The sequence below is a fragment of the Pyrus communis genome, chromosome 10 (genome assembly GCF_963583255.1).
Source record: "Pyrus communis chromosome 10, drPyrComm1.1, whole genome shotgun sequence".
Taxonomy (NCBI): Eukaryota; Viridiplantae; Streptophyta; class Magnoliopsida; order Rosales; family Rosaceae; genus Pyrus; species Pyrus communis.
In genome coordinates this window covers 26,763,101-26,776,011 of record NC_084812.1, presented here as the reverse complement: position 1 = coordinate 26,776,011, position 12,911 = coordinate 26,763,101, and the positions used below count along the sequence as shown (strand labels likewise).

At 37.3% G+C, this 12,911-nt stretch overlaps 2 protein-coding genes across 2 annotated transcripts; both read left to right on the top strand.

The window, feature by feature from the left end:
- The first annotated feature begins 3,920 nt into the window (after nucleotides 1-3,920).
- Nucleotides 3,921-4,545, top strand: LOC137748111 (uncharacterized). Its single transcript, XM_068488195.1, has 2 exons — nucleotides 3,921-4,013; nucleotides 4,228-4,545. Exons 1-2 carry the CDS (start codon nucleotides 3,921-3,923, stop codon nucleotides 4,543-4,545), a joined length of 411 nt encoding a protein of 136 aa, XP_068344296.1.
- Nucleotides 4,546-6,220: 1,675 nt separating this feature from the next.
- LOC137748467 (uncharacterized) lies at nucleotides 6,221-9,927 on the top strand. Its single transcript, XM_068488621.1, has 5 exons — nucleotides 6,221-6,488; nucleotides 6,955-7,156; nucleotides 7,347-7,415; nucleotides 7,517-7,649; nucleotides 8,580-9,927. The coding sequence occupies exons 1-5, from the start codon at nucleotides 6,266-6,268 to the stop codon at nucleotides 9,192-9,194; spliced, it is 1,242 nt and encodes a 413-aa protein (XP_068344722.1). The 5' UTR covers nucleotides 6,221-6,265; the 3' UTR covers nucleotides 9,195-9,927.
- The last annotated feature ends 2,984 nt before the right edge of the window (nucleotides 9,928-12,911 follow it).

Sequence of the window (12,911 nt, the reverse complement as noted above, 5' to 3'; positions counted from 1 at the left end):
TTCATTACTACTGAGGCACAATCCCGACACGAATTGTTGTATTTCAACCAGAAGGTGACAATTCAAACAGAGAAAGGTTTGCACAACTGAGCCGAATGACACCAAATCTGGAAGTTGTGACTTCTAAATGACATCATGATAGACACATTACTACAGTAATAGAAGGTCCTAAGTATGCTCTGAACAAATCATGCTCTGATACCAACACATCCCGGCTTGGGCCCCTACTGCATCCCTGGTTCGATTCCGCCATAACACGATATTGTCCGCTTTGAGCCCTGACCATACCCTCAAGGTTTTGTTTCTGGGAACTCATATGAGAACTTCCTAGTGGGTTACCCATCCTGGGATTGCTCTCACCCGAACTCGCTTAACTTCAGAGTTACTACAGAACCCGAAGCCAGTGAGCTCCCAAAAGGCCTCATGCAAGGTAAAGATGGGAATATATACATATAAGGCTTACATAATCCACTCCCTTGGGCGATGTGGGATGTTACAATCCACCCCCCTTAGGGACCCGACGTCCTCGTCAACACACTTCCGGCCAGGGATTGGCTCTGATACCAAATTGTCAAATCCCGGCTCAGGCTCCTACCACATCCCAGGCTCGACTCCGCCTTAGCACAATATTGTCCGCTTTGGACCTCGACCACACCCTCACAGTTTTGTTTCTGGGAACTCACACAAGAACTTCTCAGTGGGTCACCCATCCTGGGATTGCTCTCGCGTGAACTCACTTAACTTCGGAGTTCCTACGGAACTCGAAGCTAGTGAGTTCCCAAAAGGCCTCATGCAAGGTAGAGATGAGAATATATACATATAAGGCTTACAGGATACACTCCCCTGGGCGATGTGGGATGTTACACCATTCTTTACCCACAACCAAACAACACCTCATCAAATGCACCATCCAATTCCAATCTGCTCCGCAAACACAGTCACAAAGTAAGGATAGCCAACAACTAAGGCATAGAAGCCAACTATCAAGATGAAGTCTGTGAATACCCATAAACAACACTGCTGAAAAAGGCAGATAGCAATGAGAAAGTGGTGGTGTTGGAAATACCCGAACTGGTGGAAACACTAGAGCTCTACACACAATCTCAACAAGATACATGGCTGAAAATCGAACCAAGGGTGAACAAGAATGAGGCATACCAGCGGGGTAATACATACGAAACAAATTGGGAAAAGAAAAGAGGAGAAGGAAAGAAAGGGGGAAACTGTAACCGACCCTAGCCGAAGCTAGGGTCAGTGCCATTGGAATTGCTCGACTTTGAAAACCTCACACAAAAGGGTGAGAAAAACTCTCAATAAGGGAGAAAGACTCTCACTTGGAGAGAAACCAAATATAAATTTTTTTGAGTCAAAAGAATGATTGGAAAGATTCACACTAGGAGAGAAACCAATATAAATTTTTTTTGAGTCAAAAGAATGATTGGACTTTAATGTTCATCAAGTTTTTGACTCCCATTAATTTTCACATGTTAATATTCACCTAAACTGCAACAGAGATTGAATTGACTTTTTAATTAAACAAGCTTACATCCTCTTGATAACACTCTCTTTAAGCAAAATATTCAACACTTTTTGTAAAATTTGAATCTAGAACCTCTTCCAACGGTAGAATTATTAACGATTTTCATCCTCTTGTTAGATAGACAATTTGTTACATACACATGTTGATTTATCTCCATCGTTACTTGCGATGTCGGTCATATTTACGGTGCTTTGTTTATTCATTTCATTTTTTGCTTCTTTAATTCTGCAATTTGTCTATTGAATTTGATTGTATTATTGTCCTCTTTCAATACAAGCGATATTCTTATTTTTAGTTAGCATCAAATTATTATTGGTTATCATTGGCGTAATCTTAAAATTAACAGAAGTGTTGCCTAACCTGTTTCAGTCAATCAATCTTATTTGGATTGGACGTAATCAATTAGCGGTGGATTGTTAGAGAATTCCAAGTCTGAATTTTCTATGGACAATGACATGCTCTAATAAAAAACACAAGGCAAGCACAAAGAAAAAGGAACAAGGCTTCCTACACTCCTCATCAAACATAAATAAGTAAAAATACAGCGCTTATTTTCTCCGAAGATCACACATTCAAGTTGGAAAATAAAGTTTTATGTTCAACCATAGGTTCTCTATAGGCAGGTATTGTGTGCTTTTTAGAATACTCTACTTATTTCTTCAGGCTTCTCAGAGCACCCTGCACTTGTGACTGGTAGACCTGCTTCCAAAATCACACAACTTCCACAATCCATCAAACCCCAAAAGAAGATTTTCGGCTTTCAAGTCCCACGAAATTAAGTACCAATTACTAAAATTTGATTGGGAAGGACAAGAATCTGTGATTGACAAAATGGGTTAATCTTATACCATTTTTAAGGTTTAAAGCATCCGATCTAGTAAAAGCATTGAAATTCACCCAAATGAGGTCATATTTGCTTGACCAAACTATGGGAATCAATTTGATTAAAATCCTATTGAGATATTATGATTTGGTGCGATATGTCTATTTTTCAGTCTTTCAATTATTACATGAGTGAAAAATAAGTCTTAAATATATTTTCAATAAAATAATGGGTAATGATGTAACGGTAGAGAGCAAATTTTTAAACCATATTTTGTAAATCAAATAATGTGGTTGTTGATAATTGAATTATTATTTAAGTATTGATTAACGTGCTTATTCCTATTAGTGATACATCGTTTAATTTGTAAATTTGATTTAAAATTTTAGTACCCAAAATAAATCCCTAAGTTCATTTAAAAGTGCTAATTTCATCATGCTATTATATTAGGATGAAATTAGTACTGATTAGGGATGAAATTGAATGAACAAACTTAATTTAAATGGATGAAAAAATGGGAAGGGGATCCCTTCCATCAAGTCCACCAGGCCACAAATCTGAGCCTTTAAAATTTGATCCAACGGCTAAAGTTATTATAACTTTTAAAGTGGGCCCCTGTTTGTAGCCGTTGGATCAAATTTTAAAGACACAGATTTGTGGCCTTGGTGGACTTGGTGGAAAGGATCCGGAAAGGATCCCTTTCCGAAAAAATGTACTACATGTTTGTCACGTAACTCAAAATCAACGAAAAATTAAATAAAATATTTGAAATAAATTGGCAGATTTGAATTAATTTAAATAATTTTTCCGAAAATAGTTGAGGGACTTAGGCCATCTCCAACCGAATGAGGGCCAAATGGCTCCTTTTAGCCCTATAGCTCTCCAAGAAATTAATATTTTAATGAACCGTGCCATGCCATATTTCTTACCATCTCTAACCGAGGGGCCATAGGGCTATAGGCCAAACATAGCACTGTGATAAAAAACCATCTCCAACTAAGGTGGTTAAATGGCCAAACATAATTTATTATTTTAATTGAATTAATATGGTTACTTAAATTAAACTAGCTCAATAATTTTTCGAGATGGAATGTCAATAATTTTTCAAGTTGGAATCTCAATAATTTTACATCTTGGATTTCGAGTGTCACTTGTCGATTTGTGAGTAACTTTGCACATTTCTTGTTGATAAGGAATCTCAATAATTTTACGTCTCGAGCTTCGAGTGCCACGTGTTGATCTGTGAGTAACTTTGCATATTTCTTGTAGATATGTAATCTCAATAATTTTTTGGATAGGATTTCGAGTGCCAAATGTTGAGATGTAATTGGTTGTGGGTATTTTAGAGAGGATTTTTATTTGTGCGGCACTTCTTATCTTCAGCTTCCAATGTCCATAAATAGGGTGGATATTGGCCTATAATTCACACACATTCAGCTTTGCCCTCTCCAATATCTTTTTCAATTCAAGTTTGCAATGAATTCCAACTTTGGATCTTTTTTGGATTCCAACTGAGGGTCCTCATCTAATTTTGAATTGGAAGATAAATTGGCACATATGAGACGAGAAGATGAGAAGTCTGATGAAGAAGATAAATCATGGTGCAATGCATCATATAAGGCAGCCATGGCTGGGGTCATGGCGTGTGAGGCAACTGAAGAACAACCTCAATAGGATGGCTCTATTGTTGGTCGCGGTTACAAGCCACGAAATAGAGATGGCGCATCAGAATCTGATGAACAACTATTTCAACCCCAACTTGGTGTACAACGAAGAGGATTCCAAACGTCGCTTCTGGATGAGGCATGATGTCTTCGAGCGTTTCCTTCATGATGTCTAACATGTCAATCCATACTTTCGACAGAAACTGGACAGAGCAGGCCGCCATGGTGTCTCACCTCATCAGAAGGTTACTATTGCACTCCGAATGCTGGCTTATGCCTCCCCAGTTGATGCGATGGATGACACATATGGTATGTCTGAATCTACATGCCTTGATAATCTTGTTGAATTCTATCATACAATTGTTCAGCTTTACAAAGAGGGGTACCTCCGTCAACTAAATCAAGCAAATCTAGATCGACTCATTCGCAAAGCTGAAGACTGTGGCTTTCCGGGCATGATAGGGTCATTAGATTGCATGCATTGGCAATGGAAGAACTATCCCATCGGATGGCAATGAGGCTTTAGCGGAAGATCGAGAAAGCCAACTATTGTGTTATAGGCGGTTGCGTCATTTGACACATGGATCAGACATGTTTTTGTTAGAGTCCCAGGATCCCAAAATGATATTACAGTTCTTGAGGATTCACCCCTCTTCAATAACCTGATGGAGGGTAAATCACCTCAACTTGACTACTACGTCAACGGGTGTTAGTACAACATGGGGTATTACTTGGCAGATGACATCTACCCAAAGTGGGCGACACTTGTCCAAGCAATTGCAAACCACGCGGATGATGCCAAAATGTGGTTTACCTTACACCAAGAGGTATACTAGAAAAACGTTGAGAGAGCTTTCGATATTCTACAAGCACAGTGGAAGATCATTAAGGAACCGGCAAAAGGGTGGAGTCGAGAAAATTTGAACTCCATTATGATGTCGTACATCATATTACACAACATGATTGTGGATGATGAGCCAGATGAGTATATTGATGGAGAGTCTGATGACGATCAAGAGGATCCAAATACGTCAAGAAGGGCTCGTGCAAAAATATATGATGGGCCTAATTTGCCTTTGAATCTAAGAACTGGTAATATCTCTTTAAATGAGTACATGAAGCATCATATGATGATACGTTCGCGTGCCACAAACAAGTACCTACAACATGATCTTGTTGCACATCTTTGGGCCAAAAGAAGTATGGAGTAGGCGTTTAAGTTTTATGTTGTTAAATGTTTTTGTTTTTTTTAATATTGTTTAAGGTTCATGTTGTTAAATGTTTTTTTAATGTTGTTTAATGTTACTTAAAGTTATTTAATGTTGTTTAATGGCTTAGGTAGTTATAGGAAAAAAATATATAATTTTAAATTAAAAAAAAATAATAATCAAATTTAATGGCTAGCTGATGTTAGCAAATAGCCGTTGAGATTCAAAATACTGGACTAGCCGAGGCTGGCTGGCTTGAGCCAACTAGTTGGTCCAATTCTCCAATTGTGGCCCGATGGGGCCCACAAACCCTTTGGCCTAGTCTTTGGTTGGAGACAGTTTTAATGTCATTTCGGCTATTTTCGACCATATGGCCTCGAATAGGTTGGAGATGGCCTTACTTTCCACTTTTCATTGAGGTGATAATGTAAAAACAAAATCGGCGGTTCACGCTGTGATTAATGAATGGATATGACCAAAAACAGGCAGTGACTCTCTCACCGCAGAACCAAACCCTGCAGGCCGTAATAAACACGTCTCTACCGCTCGGCCCACCCCGATGAAATTTGGGCTGATTATGGATGAACCAAAATATTGGCTGCAGTTTTGGTCTCTCCCAGTTCTTGTAATCTCTGTCTCTCTATCTTTCGCTCCCATGGGTTGTAGCCAGCAACTTGCAGTCGTCACCTGCGACTGATGGTGGCCTGGGTAGACGGGTTAAAGAGATAAGCTGGTGCGTACAGTTCAGACGGCTGAACTTAAAATTTAAGGGTAAATTTGGAAGTCTAGTGATAAATCTTTTCCATTGAGTGAAAGCGATGCGGGTGGGGTATAGCAAGCCAAAGGGCAGGACCTAACCCCGCACGACGTCGTCACATTTTCAAATCAAAAGCAAACCCAAGATGCGTCGTCGGAATCTTCCTTCATCATAAACCCTATGGTACTGTTCCTCACCCCCCCCCCACCCACAAAAAAAACAAAAAAAAAACCCCTCAAAATTGTCTGTCAGCGTGTGAGTGAAAGAAGACCCATGGAGGAAGGAGGAGGAGAAGCTGGTTCAGCGAAACCAAACCCGAAAATATGCCAAGAGTGCAAAGAGAAGGCGTCCAAGTACAAATGCCCAGGCTGCTCCGTACGCTCCTGTAGCCTTCCGTGCGTCAAGGCCCACAAGCTTCGCTCTGGCTGTACGGGCAAGAGGCCCCTAACCAACTTCGTCCCCCTCTCTCAGATGGACAATAATCAGCTCCTTTCTGGTACCTTATTTTTCTGATTTATTCCAGTGTTTTTATTTTTTTTTTAATTTAAATTCGACCCCTTATAAGTTTTTTTAGATTTTTCAATTGTCTCTAGCTGTGGGAATCAATTCGGTTGCAATTTTGACCTCTTTTCGGTAAATTTCAGTGCTTTTTCTTTCACTGTGAGTGTTTTCATGGACAAAGGACTGTCTTTTCGTGATAATTTTGCAGTTTGTTTGCATAAATCTTTGAACTTTTAAGTACCTAGTTTGGAGGTTTTGAAGAAGATAAAATAACGTATAGGATATAAAATGGTCGAATTCATATTCTTTTGGGATCGATTTTGATGCCCGTTTGCGGATATAACATTCTCTGTAGTTTTTCTAAAAGCTCAACAATTGGGTTTTATATTGCATTGTGAAGTTTGTTACTTTGTTTTTGCGTATTTTAACCATTGCATTTGTATTGACAATTGTGTTGGTAGACTACAATTTGCTTGAGGAAGTGAAGAGGGTTGCTGAGTCTGCTCACAGATTGAGAAATAAGTTGTGCAGATACAATAATTTCAGGCTACCCTTTTGCCTTAAAAGCCTTCGGAGTGCTGCTGCCAGTCGCAGGACGAAACTCTTATTTCTACCAAGTGGAATGTCAAAAAGGGAGAAAAATCAAACTCGATATGATCAAAGGTAAAAACTTTCAAAGCTTTTCCAGTCTAGATTAATATTGGGGGATGGATTAATACTTGGTCCTATATAAAATTTGGGATGTGCCCTTGTAATGAGGATGTTAGTGAGTGTTCCAACGTGTTTGTGGAGGATTTGAATCACTCATTAATTTTCTTAAATATTTTTTTTCTGTTGGCCTGGTCTGCTTCAGGAAGAAATGCATCTCCTGGACAATTGAATGGCAATTTCATTTAACGGATGTTGTTTTAACTGACCATGAGTAAGCTGCTTCCCTCTTTGAGAAGTCTAGTAATGTTTAATTTCTTAGGCTAGGCTTGGGTAATGTTTTTTGATAACTGATGCATATTGATTTTCATGCAGAGTAAATGAAAACAAGAACCTCTGCTCTGTTATCGAAAACCATCTAAAAGCTGGCCCATGGAATCATCACCTAAAGCTATTCTGCGAGGAACAGTTGGACTCTCTCAAGCTTTTTATTCGTAAATATCCCAAGGTTTGTAATTCTGCTTCATAGTCTAGGCCTTAATATATTTGTTTTATTTTCTTTTAAATTAAAAAAAGTAAATATTTCTTAAGGTGCACAAATCTTGGAAGAATCATGAAGGTGAAAAGAATAATTGGCATTTCTATGGTAAACCAGATGTAGAAGCGGCTTTAGTGAAATCAGTCTTGGAAGATAGTGACAGTAGGAAATGTGGAACTATGAAGGTGAAAGAAAAAGCTACCGATGACAAAGAAAGGCTTTAAAGAAGATAAAAAATAGTTTGAACTTTGAAGAAAGAAATTAATGTAGTTTGTAAGATGGGTTTGCCTAGTTTAGTTTACTCCACTGTTACATAGCTTTAACTGTGTGACTGATGTCACTGCATCATTATGTTCATTGCACCTTTCATTGTGTTAGATGGATTGAATACCACTTTTTTCTGCTGGTACTTCTTTTTTTGCTCTTTTTTTTTTTTTTTTTTTTTTCTCCAAATTTGGCGCAAAGTCCATCCCACTCCAGCATTGCTATCATGAGATGTGACTTTGAGGAGAATTTATTGATAAACAAGAAAAATACAGTATCTCAAGGGGTACATGAGGTCAAACCCGGACCATTAAATAATTCTAGGCTTACCTATGCTTTTTCCACCTGCTATGGGTGATGAAGTTGCAACCTACAACTAGCTTTGTTTTTCTGGGCGCTCTTTTCTTGCAGTAAATCTAAATGTCAGAGACGTGTACACACACACACACTCAATTTGTTTATGGTATATTGGTGTACTTGTAGGTTCTATGGTGAAAAATAGTGTTCATTGGGTCAAATTAGAATTCAGTTTTGATCCTATTGTACCAGCTTTGGTACTATTTTGATTATTTTTCTCAGAAATATAAAACTACTGCCTCATAATTATTTCTGTTTTATCTTTTGGATGTATTACAGGGCACTAGGTCACCTTTCTGTGAGTTGGATGTAAGCGTTCCAATAAGGCAGCAGTTAGCAAACTTAGTTATTTTGGAATACCCTGTCATTTATGTATTTCTCCCTTCGCACAGTCTTGATTTTGAAGTAGTTAAAAGTTCCCCTCCTACTTTCGGCAAACCAGAGCTTAGGACTTATGGAAAAAATGATTTGAGCGCAGGAGGTGTTCCCTCTAAGGAGGAGGAGATAGAAGAAGACAACATCTATCCTATGGTCTTTGATCTCATGAAACATGAGACTTCAAGTTCCCCGCCTAATATATCTAATAAAAGGAGGTGTGAGAAGCCACCCGATGATTCATTTGCTAGGCCTTTGTCTGTAACTGTGGAAACTTGCAACGATTCACATTCCAGCTCCGATGCTAAGAAGCAAGTGTTTTTTGAAGACATGGACTTTGCTTTTGATCAAGGCTTAATAGACGAGTACTCAGGTCTTATGGCAGAAATTAATCCTGATGATTTTCTTGATTTGGAAGGTGAATTTACCAAGGAAGGAGTGACAGAAAGAAATCTTTCAAGTGTCAGGAGATTCTTATTGGCAGATGACGATATAGAGGAGGGAGAAATTTTAGAATAGTTGGCCTTTATATCATTCCCCCAAGAAAGAATTAAAAGAGGGAGCTTTCAGAGGAGCATCGCCTAAAGAGTTGTGCTGCCAACTGCAATTTTAGCTTCTCGGTGGTATTCTGCTCCGGGGTTCTAGTTATTCTTTGAAGCAATGTCTTAAGCAGCAAGTATCTTAAGCAGCAAGTAACGACTGGCTAGAGCCATTTGATTGCTTGATTTGAGATCTTAAGAGGCTTTCTTGTATACTTCGTTTTTTCCATCTCCGACAATTACAAACACGGTCCAAATAGGATTGGAGTCCAGTTTCTTCGGCTTGACGCAATTAAGAAGTTGAATATCCTTGCAACTTACCTATTCGGATCAATGAAGGTTGTCGAGTTTTATCATTTGGTCTTTGCACCGGTTTATTCAGAAAAATTCGATGCTCCTGGCAATTTGTCGCCATGCAATATGGCTTCGACGTATACTGATTTGAGGATGGTGTATATCAAACAATTGTTGCAGTGTCCTTTCTTTCCCCAATTGTATAATTATTATTATTATTTTAAATTATTGCCTTATAGTAGTAGTAGTAGTAGTAGTAGTGGTGGTGCGAGTACTAGGTGGACCTTTGGTTGGTGCTGGCCTCTATATTCTTCATTCTCTCAACTGTTGGTCGTCTGTTCGGATGATTGAAAAATTTCCCCAAAGCTGGAATAAGTTTGTGAGACTAATTATAATTTAGCACGAGAAAAAGGTTTCAAGTGGCACTATGGTGCAAAAAACAAATTCATGTGAGAATGTCACATAATATGGGTCACGCAACTTGTTTACGAATATATAATAGAAATGTATATAAGTGGTACTTTGTGGTAAAAATTTCATGTATAGATGGTAAAATTTCGCAGAAGAAAGTTTATGTGATCCTCTATACAATCAATAACTCAATCTATAAAGTGTAACTATTGGATTTTGTTTTAAAGACCTTCCTTGAATGCATGAGATATGAGGAGTGAAAAAAAGAGGGATTGTTTTACATGAGTACTGGTATATAAAGGGTGACAAGAATTGAGAGAGAAAGAGACAGAAAACCCTATGTTTGGATGATGAATTGTAATATACCGATAAACATTAGACTCAAGTGTTAAAAATGCACCACAAAACACTATTAATGAACAATGCAGGCATTACAAATTACCTCATTACTTATTCTTGATTGGTTGTTTGAAGATTACGTTTTATAATTTCATCCATGTTTGGAAGGAAGGGGAACACTCTATCGAAAAATGACCAAACTCTTTAATCAGATGGGTTCTCAGTCCAAGTTTTGGACAATGTCCTCCTTTAACTAGGTACAGCTTTTTTTGCTTTTTTTTAATTCAATTGAACTCCCTCTCGCACCGTCGAACAAAAAAAAAAAAAAAAAAAATGAAAGCTCAACTTAGAACGAAAAATCGCCGACAAACAATTTCATAACGATCAGAAAAAAGTAAAAGCCCAAGAAGCAGCAGCGCAACCAGGCTCATTGCTTACTCGATCGAAACTCAACTAGGACAGAATGGTTGACAACCACTTGATGGTAAAGCTGCATTTTTGTTAGGTCTAGCCTTCTACAGCTTGATTGTTAGTTAGTAGTGACGTTTGGGCTTGCACCCGTACTATAATCAACAATGAAAAATATTGATAATATATCAAATTGTCAAGTCAGTCATCAAATTTAAATTTGATGTTTTAAATTTGACATTTTATTTGGAGATGTTGTAAGGTGTCAACAAATAAGACCCAGCTAAGCTAATTGACATATGGAATCTCTTTTTTTTCCCCTCTTTTTTAGGAAATATAATAATATTTACATGATGGGTGGAGAAATATTAGTATCAAAACTTGTCACAACAGGATTTTTACTTAAAATCTTTCACCTCCAAGTAAAGAAGAATATTATTCAACCATAATACTAAGACCATCTCCAACCATAGAGAACTAATAAAAGCCCTAAACACAATTTTAGCCCTAAAAAAATATAACTTTTCAAGAAAGTAACAATCTAAGAAATTGAAAACAAGAGGTATGAATGAAGCCCAAAACCTGGGGCAAAAAAGTTGAGGGTCAATAGAGGTGTCGTCCTCGAAGATATTAGAGCAAAAATTGAGGGGTGACAACGCTATTGACCCTCAAAATCCTAAAGTCGTGAAAACCAGATGAGGTTTCAATCCCTACCTTAATGCTTGCCTTCACTCGTTTAGCATACTCATTCATAATATAGGCAAACTAAATCCTTCATTAGGTTTTGAATTTGTAACTTTTTTATGCTTAATTAGTTTTTTACATTCTCATGCACTATAAGTAACCTTTTTAACCACTTTCGTATATAAAATTACCTTTAGGAGATCAAAGTCACACCCTTCCATGATGAAAAAGATAAGATGAATTTTGGTGGTGTATGGGTTTAGAAGTTAGCCAGAACCACAAGTCATACACCAAATAATTAAAAGTTTGCTACGTCTTTGAGGGACAAAAATTTATCATGCAAAGAAAAAAGTGTCCAAGAGGCAAACAAAATAGGGTGAGAAATTATAGCCACAACAAGAGGACATGAAATAAATGAACATGGAGGGGGGGACATGACTCACATGTAATAAACATGCATGGGTCGATCGATCAGCCTTTTGGCATTTGCCTTGTTTCCTCTACTCAACTCAAAACAATCTCTCTTTGGTTTGGTTCCTTGTTAGCACTCATTTACATCTGTATCTTATCTTCTTTAATTTGTCAAATGATTCTTCAAACACTTCCAATCCATTGTATCCAAATATAAAAACTCCAGTCAATTTAATGCCATTACTATTTTCATATGGGCTAATGGTTGGCTCCCACTTTGTTTTTATGTTCTTTTTCTTTTGTGTTACATATATAAGCATGAATTAAATCCTGAACTTATACTATATCTAGCTTAATGCTTAATACCATATCATCTCCTGTGATCATGTAGGCTAACTTCAAGGGTTGGCACCCACTCTTGTATTGATACAAACAAGAAATACTGTTCCCCACTTCTCCTGGCTTAACTGCTAAATTTACACTTCCAAAAGGGGCAATATTTGATAAGCAATGAAAGATTGGGATGGAGGATAACATGGTCTAGTTCATAAGTTTTGCATTTGTATGAAAAAGTACCAAACATTTTCCTCTTTTTTATGAAAGGAACAAAATGATTTACAATGGACAAACTTAGGACCACTTCTATCGATTTTTATCGTCAGCAACCAAAATGAAAAGTTTTGTCAACCTCATAAACCATTTTAGCTAAAAAGTCTAATAATAAAAAAATAATGCACATTTTCTCTACTCTTATTTTTCTTTTTACTTAAAAGCATGGTTGTTCAACTTCTCATTCATATATGAGCTTAACCACTCAACAACCCCCATATTAGGTTAATATGATATCAATTTTGTTATGTTCTTATGTGAATCATTAATTAGGTAGTACTACTCCATCAGAAAGATAATTACGATATTGGAATATTAAAATAAAAATGTATATCAATTAGTTGCTTAAGATATATATCATTGTTTTTTTACGGTAAAAAATTCATAAATGAAAAAACGTCAACCTTACAATTACAAACACATCAACATACAATACGTTTCTTCAATCATGGAAGACCCTCAATCCTAAACCCTAGTCACGAGGACAGATATATTACAAGTTTGAGAAATAACGCAGAGACTCCATGAGGAAAGGCCGCTT

Excerpts from the sequence above, each read along its gene's own strand:
- LOC137748111 (XM_068488195.1), top strand. The coding sequence starts at position 3,921 with ATGAGACGAGAAGATGAGAAGTCTGATGAAGAAGATAAATCATGGTGC. Across the intron at positions 4,014-4,227 it reads CTGGGGTCATGGCGTGTGAG|AAACTGGACAGAGCAGGCCG; the intron begins GCAACTGAAGAA and ends TACTTTCGACAG.
- LOC137748467 (XM_068488621.1), top strand. The coding sequence starts at position 6,266 with ATGGAGGAAGGAGGAGGAGAAGCTGGTTCAGCGAAACCAAACCCGAAA. Across the intron at positions 6,489-6,954 it reads CAATAATCAGCTCCTTTCTG|ACTACAATTTGCTTGAGGAA; the intron begins GTACCTTATTTT and ends TTGTGTTGGTAG. Across the intron at positions 7,650-8,579 it reads TTATTCGTAAATATCCCAAG|GGCACTAGGTCACCTTTCTG; the intron begins GTTTGTAATTCT and ends GATGTATTACAG.